The 16,379-nt window shown below is 40.4% G+C and overlaps 1 protein-coding gene across 1 annotated transcript; it reads right to left on the bottom strand.

The window, feature by feature from the left end:
• Window positions 1-1,926: 1,926 nt before the first annotated feature.
• Window positions 1,927-14,689, bottom strand: LOC142378696 (multidrug and toxin extrusion protein 1-like). Its single transcript, XM_075463509.1, has 16 exons — window positions 14,411-14,689; window positions 13,986-14,087; window positions 13,802-13,870; window positions 13,464-13,612; window positions 12,842-12,884; window positions 10,324-10,368; window positions 10,123-10,220; window positions 9,717-9,814; window positions 9,202-9,383; window positions 8,976-9,084; window positions 7,078-7,153; window positions 6,602-6,671; window positions 6,384-6,516; window positions 6,212-6,306; window positions 6,067-6,130; window positions 1,927-4,629 (listed from the first exon to the last, which is right to left on the bottom strand). Exons 1-16 carry the CDS (start codon window positions 14,588-14,590, stop codon window positions 4,400-4,402), a joined length of 1,743 nt encoding a protein of 580 aa, XP_075319624.1. The 5' UTR covers window positions 14,591-14,689; the 3' UTR covers window positions 1,927-4,399.
• Between the last annotated feature and the right edge of the window lie 1,690 nt (window positions 14,690-16,379).

Genomic DNA, 16,379 nt, shown 5'->3' on the forward strand with positions numbered 1-16,379 from the left:
TTGAATCCTTTTTCAACTATAAGCTGTTCCAGTACTTCAGCTACAAAGTGTAGATCAATCAAGTGAGTTTTGGAAGGTGGATCTCAGTCTCATTTGTTAAACGAGTGGTTTTATATATAACAACACTGTGCGCACCAATAAAAGTGATAAATACAAGAAAGTGTTCATATGAAAATGCAAACTGGCTGGAAAGCAAATGACCCCCAGCACTACAGTTTTGTATCCATTAGCAAGGCAACACCGCCCTCTGCTGGAGAGAAAACTGAAAATGACATTATTACTGTTGGAAGCACCACCCTGAAGTTTTTAACATTTTACCCAGTAAAATATAAGTGGATTTAGCTGGTTTGATATTTTGGGTTTACTTTCTTTAAAAAAAAATAACAGCAGCTATTTGGATATTTAAAACTCCACAAGTTGTAAAAGATGACTTCTGCTGCCATTATATCTGCTGGTAATGTGACTTCTACCAATAATAAAATGGCTTAGAAAAATCTGTTTACGACACTACATTTATAGGAGGTCACCATCATTATACGTCCCTTCTGGCCTGGGAACGCCGGGATCCCCCCCGGAGGAGCTGGACAGCGTAGCTGGGGAGAGAGATGTCTGGGTTTCTCTCCTGGACCAGTTGCCTCCGTGACCCGACCTCGGATAAGTGGATGAAAATGGATGGATGGACAAATCATTTCACCGTGGTTCAGGGTTCAAACAAGTAACACTATGGTTTGATTTATTGTGGAAACTATTTTGAAGATAATGTCATAAACATAAACTCTAGTTTTGTCTAAGCCTAACAAAATAAATCACACTTTATCATATCTTAACAAAATTATGTAAAAGTATATTGTATATGGAAGGCTTCAGGAGTAATGTATGCATTTGACTTTCATAAAGTGAGTGTTTTTCTAAATCACTCAGAGATTTTAGTAATTTATGGTAATAATAGTTGACTTCATAACTGAATTCATGTAGCTGTAAAGATACAGGTCTGAGTTCTTAATGATGACCTGATTTCTGGCTTGGTTTGTGGTTTTTAACATTGCGTACTTAAGATGAGCATTAACTGTATACTATATATAACTTCAGTACGGACTGAAGTGTCTCTGTAATGCAGATCATGCCGCGTCTCCACTCTAAAACCAGTCAAATTCAACATCAAGAAGGGATTTCACAGATGTGCTGCAGTTTAAAACAAGATGTGAGCAGGATTTCTAGATCAAAAAACCTCAAGAAGGGAAACAAAGAAAGTCTAAAGGAGATTTAAGCAGATGCTTTACCAGAATAATAATCCTATTTTCTGAACACTTTAGGGATGCTGATATCTATCCAGTCAACAAATTACGCGGCAGCAGTGCATCACTCATTCTGTTGACGCGGGTCGGCTCAATAAGAAGAGATCAAATGAAAGGTTGCCACGTGTGTATCTGTACAAAAGTTTGTTGTACAAATAATAGGAATAAAGTTTGGTGGATCAACTGGAATGCTGCATCAAGGCAGAACGTGACATGGTGGATGATAGGAAAGGTCTAAACGCTGGTGGTGGGCTTCTGTTGAGGGTCAAACTTGGGCGAGAGGAGAAGGTGGGATGCATGATCGCGTAGCCCAGAAGGAGAATGATGGCAGAAGACTTAAAAAGGATTGAAAAGAGACTGATTGTCTGGGTGAGAATGGAAGAATTAAGACAATTGGACCAAATCAGTGACGTCATAGTGGAAGGTGTAACAGCGGGTGGTGGAGAGGCAGCGGGAAAAAAAAAACAAAAGGTGGGAAAAAACCTTAAAAGGGCGGGAAAAAGTGAATGAAACGGATCCAATCTCCAAAGCTTGACCTTCAAAACGTGATCTCTGTGAATGTCAGAGAAAAGAAACAGACACGGAGACCGTAGCATATACACACACAACACAGTTATACAAATAATCTCTCAGTTTATTTGTGCGGTGACAAAAACGTCTTTGGTATTTTGCTTTTTTTTATTAATTTTTTTTATTAACTGGCTCTGTTGCATTTTGTTAATAAAATTCACACCATAACCACAAAGTTCTTAGAAGAATCTAAAGTAAAAAAATACGAACAAACATTGTAAATCTTGTGATTCGGGGCTGCAAAAAGACAACCCTAAAGAGAAAAATGATGATTGCTCAGCAGAACTAAAGCATGTTGGTCTAAAATAAAACCTTAACCTCACCTGTGCTGATCTGCACTGTTATCTGATCAACTGAAAATCTTAGGTGGTCGGTAGCACTCCTACCGAGAAAAGAGAAAAATCTAATTTTCAAACTCTACAAATGTAAGACACTAACGTCATACACCATATTAAATGCAGTGTATATATTTAAATGTTTTTTTATTATCACTGTAAGAACAGAGCTGCACAGAAGGGGGAATCTAAATATTTACATTCATTATTTCTTTGTAAACAGTATAAAGACAACTCATCAAATGCTGACACGAATAAGTTTTATCCTGGATATTAACACATCATTCTTTGTTGGGCCTGAAATGAGCCGCACACACATCGGTATCAGCCAAGATTCAGCTTGCAATCGTTCTATCGGCAGAAAGGATAACGTGCACCGACGGTGTGATAGTGCATTGACTTTGGCCTCAAACTCACACAATAAGCCTGCAGCTGCAGATTCAGCAAATATCCGACGGGTGTCGGCCTAATTCCAAAGCAGAGCACAAAAACATTTGGTTTGGTCGTCAAGTCTTGAAAAGTCAGTGAGCGTGGAATAGTTTAACGGCCTAAAAGGGCTTCTAAAACTGTTATGTGGTTATAATAAAGATTGGTAATACATTCTGATGAAAGACAGTGTGATGAAGGGCTGAAATACTAACTGTTCTGTAGATTTCCTTTTATCCCTGATATTAAAGGAAGAAAACAATGCCAAAAAACAACTGGTATCAGCTATTGGCTATCGACCCATAACTTCACAATTGGTGCATCTCTAATTTAAAATATCCTCGTTATATTCTTAATATATATCTAAATAACAAGAGTTCTTTCGTTTAAACATTTTGATGTGTTGTCTTTGCTCTATTTACAGTTAAATAAAGATGTGTTGGGTTTTATTTACCCTGGACTGCAGGCAACTGGCGCCTCTAACTGGAAACCAGTCCAGTTGTCCAGTTGCTGTACAGCACAACAAATATTTAGCGGCGGCTGAGTTTTTGGTTTTCCTGTGCAGTGCTGACTCTTTGGAGAATCAATTATTTGTCTCTTTTTGGTGGATTCTCTTCACATCTTTGGCATGTAGCAGAATATTTTCACACAGTACTTCTGCTCATCTATTAGGGATGGGAATTGGGAACCGGTTCTTGTTGAGAACCGGTTTTCAATCCCTTATCGATTCCAGTGGGCGCCCAACATGGCGCCCAAGCGGTACAAACACTCGAACGTTTGGTTACACTTCATTAAAAAAGACAACAACAGGGCAACTTGCAATACTTGCAAAGTAGATATTTCAAAGGGAGGAAATACTATCAACATGCAGAAACATTTGTGCACACAGCATGCAATAACTATTAATAAATGTCGCGTTTTCTATTCGCTCCGTTCAATTGTATGCTAAGTCAGAGAATGTCAAAGTTTCATGTTTTCCTCTAAGTTAACCAGATGTTTCACGCAGTCATTCTTTCCTATTACATATATTCTAGGGAGATGACAAAGATTCTCAACGCTAAGTACAAAGCCCCAAACAGAGATAATTTAAACTACTAAACTAAACAAAGTTGATGCTAATCAACCTGTTTGTTGTCCTTTTTCCCCAAACAAGAATCGATAAGGGAATCGATACAGAACCGGAATCGGAATCGTAAAAATCTTATCAATTCCCATCCCGATCATCTATTATTCGTTTTTGTTTTTTTTACAGGAAATCACTTCTGCTTATCAGCAAAATCCACAAACCTCCTATTTATGATCAGCTGGGATTGATAAGTGAACACAATTGGGTAGGAGCAGATCTGGATGATTGGTAAATCTGAAACTGAATAATAAATAAACTGCATTCACTGTTCTTTTAAGCAGTTTTCAAGGAACTGACTAGCTTTCATCAAATTCTCTGTGGCTATAAAACAGGAGACACCTCCCTGGTGCAACTTACATATCTATTAGAAACAGAGAATGAGCCTCTCTTTAAAGGCCTAAAGTAATATCTGGATTTCTTTGGCTTGGCCACTCTCATCATTGTATCTGATTCAGCTCTCCGGCACTGAGTAGCGGCATCATTTGGTATGAAAAGGGTTGTTGTCTAATCATTGCACAAAGATGCTTCTCAGCAGTACAACTGACCCTTTCACGGGAGAAAGTGACGCAAAGTTAACAAAAATATAACTCGGTAGAACTTTGTGCTATCGGACCTGACAACCATCAATCTGACTGTTCTTTTTTGAGTCACTTCAGCAGACTGGTGAGGAAGATTGAGACAACGACTCCAACGGCGAGGATGACGATCATGACCAGCAACGTCAGACCACGTCGTAAAACCAGCTGCGTCACCGACAGAACATCTCCCACTGTAGTGGATTTATTCTGGTTGGGAGTGGATACTTCCTGGTACGTGTGCTCCTCCTCATCACGACTGGATGCTGTTACGCTGAGCTGGGTCTGGCTGTGATTACAGTCTATGGTTTCAAAAAGAAAACTTTAATGTAAACACACTGCAGAACTGTAGGCATCATGTAAAAAAGAACACAATCGTGCAATTTTATGGTTTTAGGGATCAGGATGTAGTAAACGAGTCATCTGTTCCTCATCTGGTCTAAAAATGAACAACAACATGTGACATATCACACTGTGTCTTTTTTTATTTAACTAAAGCTAATCTAAAACACTGAAGCAGTGTTAGCAAAAAACAAAGTCTGTCCTATGATCAAACAGCTTGTAGAACCACATTTAGCAGCAATGAGTTGAAGTAATGGTTTTCTGTGTGACGTTATCAGCGCTGCTTCAGCTCATTGAGGTTTGCAGCATTGGTTTCTGCACAGCTCTCTGAAGGTCCCACCACAGCATTTCAGTCAGGCTGAGGTCTGGACTTTGACTGGACCATTGCAACACCTTGATTCTTTTCTTCTTCACACATTCTGTTGTAGATCTGCTGCTGTGTTTGGGATCTTTGTCCTGTTGATGAGCCAGTTTCAGCCCAGCTTTAGCTGTCGGACAGATGGCCTCACATCTGACTCTAGAACACTTTGGTATCCAGAGGAGTTCATGGTGGACTCAATGACTGCAAGGTGCCCAGGTCCTGTGGCTGCAGAACAAGCCCAGATCATCAGCCCTCCACCACCGTGCTTGACAGCTGGTATGAGGTGTTTGTGCTGATATGCTGTGTTTGGTTTCCTCCAAACGTGCTGCTGTGCATTATGAGCAAACATCTCCACTTTGGTCTGGTCTGTCCAAAGGACATTGTTCCAGAAGTCTTGTGGTTTGTTCAGATGCAGCTTTGCAAACCTAAGCTGTGCTGCCATGTTCTTTTTAGAGAGAAGAGGCTTTCTCCTGCAGCCCTTCCAAACAAGCCATACTTGTTCAGTCTTTTTCTAACTGTGCTGTCATGAACTTTAACCTTTAACATGCTAACTGAGGCCTGCAGAGTCTGAGATGTAGCTCTTGGGTTTTTGACCTTGGGGTGACCTTGCTGGGACGTCCACTCCTGGGAAGATTGACAGCTGACCTGAATGTTTTCCACTTGTGAATAATCTTTCTCTCTGTAGAATGATGGACTCCAAATAGTTTGGAAATGGCCTTATAACCCTTCCCAGATTGATGGGCAGCAACAATTGCTTCTCTAAGATCATTGCTGATGTCTTTCCTCCTTGGCATTGTGTTAACACACACCTGGATGCTCCAGAGCGGCAAACTGACAAAACTTCTGCCTTTATAGAGGTGCTCACACTCACTGATGATCAGTTAATGAAATATATTTGATTAGCAGCACCTGGCTGCTACTAACCTACTAATTCCAATGGAAGGTTGAACATGTTATAGTCTGATAAGGACCAGATTTTTGATTAAAAAAAAAAAAAATTTCGCCTCTGAAACTCAGTTAATGTGTTCAAGCTCACCTTTATCTTCCATCCTGACCATCTCTTTATCTTCTTTGGTTTGAACTCCTGCTCTTACGAGAGCCTGTATAGAGACAGTTGTTAGTGGCATGTTTTGAGTGAAAGAGGTGAGCGGTTGATAGGTCAGGAAGATGCAGGTACACACCTCCTCTGCAGCCTTCTTCCAGTCAAGTTTCCACACAAATAAGATGAAGAAAATTCCCTGCATTAACACACCAACTGTAAGTCCTGTCCATAATCCTTTTGGAGAGATCAGAGAGTTTTAAAGACTTGCCTGACATGTCAGGAGACTGCAGTACAGCTTAACCCATTCTTACCAACAATCCCCATGTTGGCTGCAAACATCAGGGACACACCAATGGGGAAGCCAATAACGTAGTAGCCCACCAGGTTACACAGAGCCCCAATCACTTGTTTCCCTGCTCCTCTGAGGACACCCCCGGTTACACCCTTTGAGCAGCAAACGCAGATTTGGTCAAATTACATTTTCATATGTCAATCTTGTTTAATGTGTGGGCGTAAAACCGTTTCTTACCGCAACAGAATCAGCAAGATGCATGAAACCAAATACTATCATAACATCAGCAACTCTCTGTAAAATCTCTCTGTGGAAGAGGCAGATTGACAGTCAGAACATAAAGTTTCTTTCAGTGTATCTGAAAATATCTCAAAGACAGCAAATTCATTTCATGGACAGATTCAGGCTTTGTCGAAACAAGACATTTGAAACATGTATTCAGATACATCAAGATTAAAACATTGACAAATAAACTTAATATCATTGTTTTTAAAAGATTCTAAAAACAACTAAAACTGGCATAAAAAATATATCTTAATCCATGTTATCAGTTGAGTTTAATAAGGTTTGATTGTGTTAATTGAAACAGATGAAAATGGGCAGCTGAGACAGGCTCTGAGAAAATAGGATGAATACCTGTCTTAGCTGTGTTTAATCTGGCATCAGCATGAAACAAATACACAGAGTGATTGAGCACCTTTTCTTTTACTTACTGCTCTGTGGTGAAAATGTATCCGATGACATTTCTAGAGGCGCCAAGAACTGTTCCAACGACACAGGCCGTTAAGACTGCAACAGCAAAATGAAGCAGAGAACAGAATGAAAAAAATTTAGGAAGATGAACAAGTGTTTGCATGCATTCATTTCAAGGGAGAGAAGTGAAAACCAGACACAGAGAAAGTTCGACTTGAACCGAGGACATCAGAACAATCATAATCTGTGAGCTAAACAGCCAAATGAAGAGTGGAAGCTAAATCCTCAGAAAACCTGCACAGAACTGTTCAGTTTCCTGTAATTCTTGTTGATATCGTCACAATCACGCTTGGCTCTGTTGTTGCTGTTTTGGTTTCCGAGTCTTAGTTGAGGGCGGGGCAGGTTTCCTGGGAGCCTGGTGCAGAGTCTGGAGTGCTCCTGCCGTCACACCTGGTCCTCAGCTTCCCTCGTTGGGACACCCTCTTAAGGAGCTGCAGGAGCAACCAGTCAGGTTGCTCGACCTGGATCAACATCGCTGTTGGATCCTTAACAGCCATCTGCTTCACTGACCTGCCTGTTGGCCCCACCGCTGATTCAGAGCCACAGTACCACAGCCAGCACCCGACCCTCCCACCCGGATTCCCTCTCGGACACCGTAAAGACAAACCGACAGTTACCTGTCGACTTATCATTCCTCACAACCCTCCTTATCTTCTCTCTTCTTCCTCAGAGTGTCTCATTACCTTGAGCTCCCCTACGGTCTACAACCACCACCTCATTTCAATAAACCCTGTTCACCACTATCATCTCTGCTTTCAGTGTCTGCACTGGGGTTCCAATTGTTTAAGGGGCGGCTGGAAACCTAGACAAAAAGTAAAAAACATCCTAAAAAAATAGCTTTAAAGCTTTTGGGTGAGTTTGATGCATTAAAGGTAGATTTCTGTTCTAAAAAGCTAGAATATAAGGACCGGTTAAAAGTGTGGAATATGCATTTTTTTAACTATTGACATTGTAGAAGAAACAGTTTAATATTTTTAGATGCTTTAAAGCAAATTAGAGAGGTCTGTGAACTTAAACTTGACACGTCGCTCAGGGTCTGCATGCTGCACAAACACAGCACAGGTTGAGAATTATTCAAAGGTGGTTAGACCTATCCCAAAATACTTTCGTTGTTTCACAGTGCAAATTGCATATAGCTCTAATTAAATTTTGTGAAATGATTAATTCCAAGTTATTCAGGTTGTTGTTGGCCCTGACGCGGCTGCTGTTATTGAGCATTTTGGCTCAGGACTGTTTGTAATTACTTCCAAATGATACAACCAGACTGCTCCATTCAGATCAAATTACACTGGACTTAATTGGGTTAACTTGTCAACTTTACTGTTAATCTCAAGGCTCTTGATTTCTATCAAATGGCCGACTGTATTTTGTTTGATTAAATTCAACGTTGTGGATTTTGTTGCGTGGCCAAAAAAAAACTGCTGGTGGACTCTCAGCAAAAGGTCCAAAATCTTAAACTAGACGTGGTGTAAAAGTAACTCAGAAGATCAGAAGTTAAATCTGAATCCTGAATCTGACATTAAATTCTCACCAGAACAGTCAAGATATCCAACAGCTCAGATCAGCAGCAACACACATACACTGAACACAAACTAAAGTATAAATGTAGGTGTCATTAAGACACAAAAAATCTATTTAATATCACAGAGTGGTCAGACGCAGTTTTTACAACCAGATATATCTGCTTCTAATATGTTTAAAACTTGTTTAAATTCGTTTAGTGACACCAGCTTCTGTTCCCAGCAGTTTCATGTAAATGGTTGATCTGGTATTTGAAGCTTAATTGGAAGCAACAACTTCAAAGCAAGTCAGTGGAAATGTGACTGTTTGCTTTACATCTGCGTGTTGTTGTTCTTACATCCACAGACGATGGGCACTTTGCACGACAGCTTGGCCTGCTCTATGTTTCCCGCACCGAGAGCGTTCCCAACCCGTACGCTGGCAGCAGCAGAGAATCCTAAAGGAAACTACGGAAAAATAAACATGAACCGCAATTCCCAAAAGTCCATAAGAGCTACCTTTTCTGAAACCGCAAATGTGAACAACAGACGAGCTTCATAGCTGAAGAAACAATCTGGAGTTACCATGTAAGCTATGTAAGCCAGCTGGTATATTACAGACTGTGCCCCCAACTCGTTTTCACCGATAATACCGGCCAGGAATCCTCCCACCTCGAAAATCCACCACTCTAGACAAAGCATGAGCATGCTTGGGATCGCCAGATGGACGAATGGTCCCCACTCCTGCAGACAGTCAAGTGACCAACCTGTGGAAGCACAGTGGGTCAGTTTCCATACGTTTACTGCATGCATCTTGTGATTTTCTGTTAAATTATTCAGTTATTACAAGAGTTTCACAATAGACTGATATGTCACAAATAATATGTGAATGATAAGTAATGCTGAATCACCACTTCAGCCTCCACACTGCATTACACAATTATGAACTGTTGTGAACTCTGTCAACCATTACACACTGGAGTACTTAAAAAGGACAACGACCGTTGTGAAAGAACACAGAGCTGAATGGTGACTGATGCAAAAGCATTATTACTGGACAGAACCATGGACAAGATTCCCTAAATAATTGTCCAACTGACCTCCCCACGTGGCCTTGTGCAGACCCCTCAGGCATATGTAAGCAAATAAGACCACAGCCAGTAAGTACTGAGAGATGGCGTTGGCTGCTGCAGATCCACTAACAAATAAAAACAGCAGATTTTAGGACAAAGAAGAATGAAGAGTCGATAAGACACCACAGCTAAAATTACAAATAAGTCAATATAATATTAGTTGCCCTAATATGTTGATCAGTGAAGTGTGTAGAGTACATTTAATGCATTTACTTTGGGTCAGTGACACATATAAGGTGGAAACTGATATTATAGTAATATTACAAAGTAAGTGATAATACACAATTACCTTAAAAATGACTATAATAAAAGTACTTGATAAGACTGAGAGTTATAGAACACCAATAATCAATAATGACGGGGAAAAACTTACGCAACACCCAAATTCAGACGAAACAGGAAGACGTAATTTATTATCGTGTTAAGGATATTTCCAATTGCTCCAGTTATAACTTGAGGCCATATAATTCCCTGTTAGACAAAAGAGGTCAATGTTAATTTTAAAAAAAACTTTGTTCAACTTCTTTATCAGCCATCATATCAGTGGTCGTGTGTGCGTGTCAAGCAACTGGACCTGATTTTGGAGATATCTCCCCTGCAGCTGGTACATAAAAGACGCCTGAGGACAGAAAACAGAATGTTGATAAAAGTGTCACTTACACAGAATCTAAACAGGAGATTACCGATTACATGACAAGACTGCCGAAAAGCAGCGGGCAAAGGTTCAGGACTGTGAGCTTAACACTGCAAAACGGTGCAAAAGTCTCGAGCCAGCCCTCGTTTCTTCATATATTGCAAAGAATGATTGCAAAAAGGCGAAAGAATTGAGGAAACATATATGGAAACAGTAAATAAAGAACAGTAAACAAGATGAAAACAGAGTTTGTGTAACTCTAACAAGCTTTAAAGTGAATATCTGCTCTGAGCTCCTTTATTCTCCAACACAGCCTGAACCCTCTCAGACGAGCTTTCTGTCCTTTCTTTAAGGAGTCTTCAGGAATAGTTCTCCAGGCTTCTTGAAGGACATCCCAAAGCTCTTCTTTGGATGTGGGCTGCCTTTTGTTCCGTTCTCTGCCAAGATGATCCCACACTGCTTCAATAATGTTGAGGTCCGGGCTCTGGGGAGGATTCATCCCTCCATCAGATCCTGTTCATCTGCTGTAGATAGTTCTTTAGGCCTGACACTTCTTCTTTTGTCCTCCACTTGTCCAGTTTCCTCAAATGTTTTAAGGACACACTGCACACCATGCTGAGATATGCCAAGTTTTCAGCTAACAGCTCTTTGGGAATCACCTTGTTGCTGCAGAAATCCTATTTTCTGTCTGTCAAACTGTGTTATCTTTGCTGTTTTTCATAGACGAAACAAAAAAAATTGGGCTGTGAATAAATAAACAGGCTGCTAGTAACAAAGTTCCTAAAGATACAATTAAAAAAAATATTATATGTTAAGTTTTCTGTTTTATATATGAAGATATAACACCGGTTCGTCCTTGAGTTGGGTGTTTTTGTTAAACTTGAATGATTCATAGGTCAGAGTTAAATGTCTTTATAGACAAAAAGCAGTTTACTCTGAAAATTAGTGGAAAAAGCAGCAAAGAAAAACTTTTGAAAGACCTTCAGAACGCCTGGAGAACTGTTGCTCAAGATCACCTTAAAATATTACAAAATGTCTGGCTGCTTGGAAGGAAAATATGAAGAAATGAGTGATGGATTAGGACATTTTCATTGTACTGCAAACCAGCTATTAAGCTATTTTTGGTAATAATTCAGGTTATCGATGTAAATGGGAAGAGAACCACAACTTCAGTTTCAATAGTGAATAATAACTGTGGACGCCACGTTAATGTGACTCATCAACAGAAAGCTTAAATATCTTAACTGCTGGTTCTAAAACATTCTGCTCCATACAGTCAGTTAATTACAAACTATACAGTAACTCTCTCTGTCCCATAACATCATTGTCTTACATGTTTCCTGGTTCCATTGTTATAAAGCAACTGACTATTTGTGGGAAAGGGGCAGACACACTGCATGTCAAACACTCCCATAGATTTCCATCCTAGAGAGCCTCTCCAGCACAAATCCCAAACTCGAACACAAAACATTCAAATGAATGCCTGACTTCTCATCTTCATCAAACTGAAACTGCAGGCAGCTCCCAGCTGCACTTAAAGCAGAGCTTGCCAACCTTAAAAAAGAGGCTAGAACATAACATTTCAACCAATTAAAAACTTGCAGGTCGCTTCCCCTCCCTCTCTGCTGTGCTACGGCTCTGCCTTCAGAGGCCAACCTGCAGAGACGGTAAGACTTCAAAAGCCCTTCTGGCCCATTTCCACGTTTGAGGTGAATAAACAAAGACGCACAGTGCTGTTGGCAGGAGGTATAGCCAACGTAAAACTCGGTTTTAAGACATAAAGCTGACTGGAAACAAAGCTTTCACTGAGACATAAACATATCAGTGGTCCTGGCCATGTATGGAAAGAGATATTCACTAAATCTGTGTAACTGGGTACATTACTTTACTCTTGTGTATCAGCAGTTATGGGCCATGTTCACTCTCTGGAAGCAAAAACATGCATTATGTGAGTATCATGCTCACAGCGTCAAAGGGGATTTACATTTTAGCAACTTTCCTTTCATTTGAATCAGAAAATGAAAAACATCCACTGTTTTTAATTTGATTATATCTCGTGAACGTGCCAAACCGTACCATACAAAAGAGTGTGTGCTCATTTTAACGTTTACTGAGGTTAATAAAAATGTAATAAAGCAATCGTTTGTTGTCCAATTAAACGAAACATTTTCTTTGTCTGGTCCTCAACACTGTTAGATCATGTATTTGTGCCTCTGTTGTTGATTCCTTTGTTTGACTACCTGCCTTTGGAGGCCAAATAGTTTCATTAAACTTTACTTGTTCTTCCCGTTTGGGTCCTTCTTTACCACAGACTGTGACGGCATGTTAACATCCCCAGAGCAGAAACAACTCGGCAGCTCCAAATCCAACCCACGTCCTCATTTTCAATCCACATCTTTTAATATTCTATACAATCACGTGCTGTGTAACGACAAATAAATTGAAAGTTGAAACTCACCGGCAGGGCAGGCATGAAGATGTTCACGTACATCTGGGAGAGTCTTCATGTAGAAAAACAAGCCGAAAGTGTGAAAATGTGACATGTGACTAAACAGAAAACGGACATTTGATGCTCCGACTAAAACGGTCTGTTTGGATGAATGTCTTATGGCAACTTTTATGAGAAGTAAAAACCACATCTTGGTATGTACAGGTAGACCAACATTGCCCTCGATGGATCTATCTGCCCATCGAGCTAAAAATCCCATCGAAGGTTCTGCATCTTGGGAATTCAGTTGAAATTAAAGGTGCAGGTTGTTGTGAGCCGTCACAACACGAACAAACAATCTCTTAAATGTTTTAAACCCTCTATCATCAGATAAATGATATGTTGTGATGGAATTATCAATGAAAGTCACTGACAGACAAAGTCAGTTTAGACTTAGAATGGAGGCGAGGATTGTTTTAAGGAAATATGCTCCTGTTGTGAGATTACAGTTGTCTTTTCTTCTGTCCCGAGGGGCCGAAAATAGTTATAGGATTAATGAGGAGGAGCGAATTAATTACTAATAACTGTAATCACTCTAAGCATGACCAGACATCCAGCAAGGGCAGTGAATGAGAAGCAGCAGGGGACCGACCTGGCGATCTCTGGGCTTTGTCTGACAGCAAGCAGGAGAGGTTCAGTGTTGATGAGGACGGCCCAGCAGGGGAAGCAGGCCAGCAGCAGGATCAGGATCCCCCTCTGAAGAATCACACCCACACGCTTCAAGTTACCGCTCCCATACGTCTGCGTGAAACAGACAAGAAGACACTCAAAAAACACAGGAGAACAAAGGGTATGAGTGACCAAGGAAAACTAACTTGATACAAACGCTGACTGTGGAGCTGTTTAACAGGAGACCCCAGGATGACTTGGGAACCCAGCAGTAATGCTTGTATTTGTCTTGGTTAGATAAATAAAATGAAAGAACAGTACCTGAGATATGAGGGTATCACAAGTCAAAGACAGACCGGTGCCAATGGAAATACCAGTGACGTTAACCACCTGCACATGAGATAAAGACACAGAAAAAAAAGTGGAAATCCTCAGCAACAACACAATACCAGTGCAGGCATTCTGGGGTAAAGGAGAGGTCAACACTAAAGAAAAGTCTCCTTACCGCGATCGATAATGACACCCCGGCTAGTTCAGTTTTTCCTAGATGGCCGCAGAACACCATGCTGATAAAACTGATCATTAAAGTCATCAACTGGGAAATGACCTGGAGTCGAAATGGATAAATACAGCAAATAAAGATGCGATTTCATTTATTTGAATAAACATCTGATGAAACATGTTGCCTGGGTTTCTGGAATATATATTGAAATGATTTTAAATTAGATAAGTGTGTTACATAACACAGGCCCCATTGATTATCAGGTTATAATGCGGGGTCTTCGCAAACAAGCTGTGGAACTCTAATGGAGTCAGTTCTACTGTTATCTCTGAGTTTAGGCACGCGGGCCGCACTGCACGCGCGCACAGCGGATAATCAATACACGGATGAGTCGGAGGCGCTCCTCTGTGTGCTGCCAACAGTCTTACCACTGGTCCCGCTAGTTTGAAAAGTTGTGTCAGCTCATTCCTGTACTCCAGCGGAATGAAACCACGCATTCTCTTCAGACAGGACCCCCAACCTTCACCGGAGTCCGCCGCTTCACCTGATTTCACATCCACTTTCCCTCCCTCAGTAAGTGTGACCGGTGTTTTCCCGGAGCCGTCCATGTCTGAGTTGTTCTTTGCACACAGTGCAGCGGTGCTTCTGCAGCGGCTTCCCCTGTCAGCGAGGTCAGAGAGAAGCTGGTGAAACGTGAGGGTGATGTTGTACCGGCGACGGAGACAGAGGAGAGGCTGGGGCGGAGGTTATAGAGCCTCCTGGTTGGACACGTGCTGGAAGTTTAGGAGTGTCCTCAGAGCCAACCACCTCCTGCTGCTGTTTCTGGGGGGTGGACCTCATGTTGCATATAAGTGCACGTCATAAGACTCCGATATGCTAAGAGTTATTATGTAAAGAACCGCCACACACAGTCAAACAGTACATGTCCGGATACAAAGAAGGACAAATAAGTGACTTTCTAAAACACAAACAAGACATAAATGAATCAGAAATCTCTCCGGGCATTCTGATTGTGATCAAAATGACTGATGTGTCTCTTTTTTTTCCTGCGTGGCGCACAAATGCAGGTTATGTAGTAGTTTTTTTTTTTTTTTTTGTATTTGTTTGTATGGTTATTCTTACATGTGCAGGCACGAGTGCCTTGTAGAAGTACACCATGTTCATGTAACTCTTGACCAATCAAATTAGACCCGGAGCACTTTCTAATGTTAAGCTTATGAGAAGTTTACATTTACATACACAAAACATATGGAATATTACATAAATTTGAGTATTTTATTTGTGTGTTCACCCATAAAGTTAGCCTGGATTAACTTCTTTGTACTTTTCATCTGGTCTCTTTGTTTTCATTTTATTGGGTGGGGGTAGGGTGGAGTTAAGGGTGGAGAAAGGCTTGTTTTTGATGTTACTTTTTATTGTTTTCTATATTTCTAACGTTTTTACTCCTCGAAAAAAAAAGTGCTACATTGAGTTTGAATGAAAAGTGCCTTAAAAATAAAGTCTGACTGTATAAAGTGACTGATTTTATAGATTGATAAAATCAAAATTTGTTGATGTAACACCAGTTTATAGTTATATCAGGTGATCAGAGGGGTGCCCACCAAGGCCACCTCTTGTTTCCATCCCTGACCTTTACCCCTTCACTATATGTTGTTACTATGTGGCTTGTCTTGCTGAGATTAAGGCCACCCCTGGAAAAGACAGCATCTGAGTGGCAGCACTTTACTCAGAACCTGTCCACTACCTTCACAGATGACTCAGTTTCTATTTCCTTTTACACTTCAATCCAGCATCATACCACCTCTTTGGATGCTGACATTAAAGAGGATGTCCATCTGCCCCTCAAAGTTTCTGCTTCCAGGACTGAGAAATAATTTATGGTTTTGGTTGCTCAGTTTGCAACTTCTTCTCAGTCCATCATCAGCAGGACTTTCATTTCTGGAACTTGTTACCCACTATTTTCAATAAGGTTTGCATCCTGTATTTAGCTTACAATTTAAACACTTTTCTTACGTCAATAAGTTCTATAGTTATTCTTGTATGTTATTTATGTTTGAGTATTTTATATGGAAGTGTAAAAAAAATCCTCTAAGAGATTAATAGAAATTAGAAAAATATCTGTCAATTCATAAATAAGTCTCACTAAATTAGTAGACATAAAGAATATTATACATCATATCAACAGTAACAGAATGCTTTATATTCCCAATATGAATAAAGTTTAATCAAGTTTAATCAAACCTAGCATGAGAAAGTCCCTCAGAAAAGAGAAGTCTCAGTTAAGCATTTCAACATTTCTTGTTCAGGCTTTTTGAGCGTTAAAATCTGCTGAACTGGAACAGCTTTTCCTCCAAAGAAACTGCCTCACAGCTGAAGTGTGACTATGCACAGTACAAC

The sequence above is a fragment of the Odontesthes bonariensis genome, chromosome 4 (genome assembly GCF_027942865.1).
Source record: "Odontesthes bonariensis isolate fOdoBon6 chromosome 4, fOdoBon6.hap1, whole genome shotgun sequence".
Classification (NCBI taxonomy): Eukaryota; Metazoa; Chordata; class Actinopteri; order Atheriniformes; family Atherinopsidae; genus Odontesthes; species Odontesthes bonariensis.

Bases quoted from the DNA above. Each gene is read 5' to 3' on its own strand.
- LOC142378696 (XM_075463509.1), bottom strand. From the start codon at position 14,590: ATGGACGGCTCCGGGAAAACACCGGTCACACTTACTGAGGGAGGGAAA. The intron at 7,154-8,975 runs GTAAGAACAACA...TTGCTGTTGCAG, and splicing joins AGTGCCCATCGTCTGTGGAT to TCTTAACGGCCTGTGTCGTT. The intron at 6,307-6,383 runs GTAAGAATGGGT...TCTCTCCAAAAG, and splicing joins AGCCAACATGGGGATTGTTG to GATTATGGACAGGACTTACA.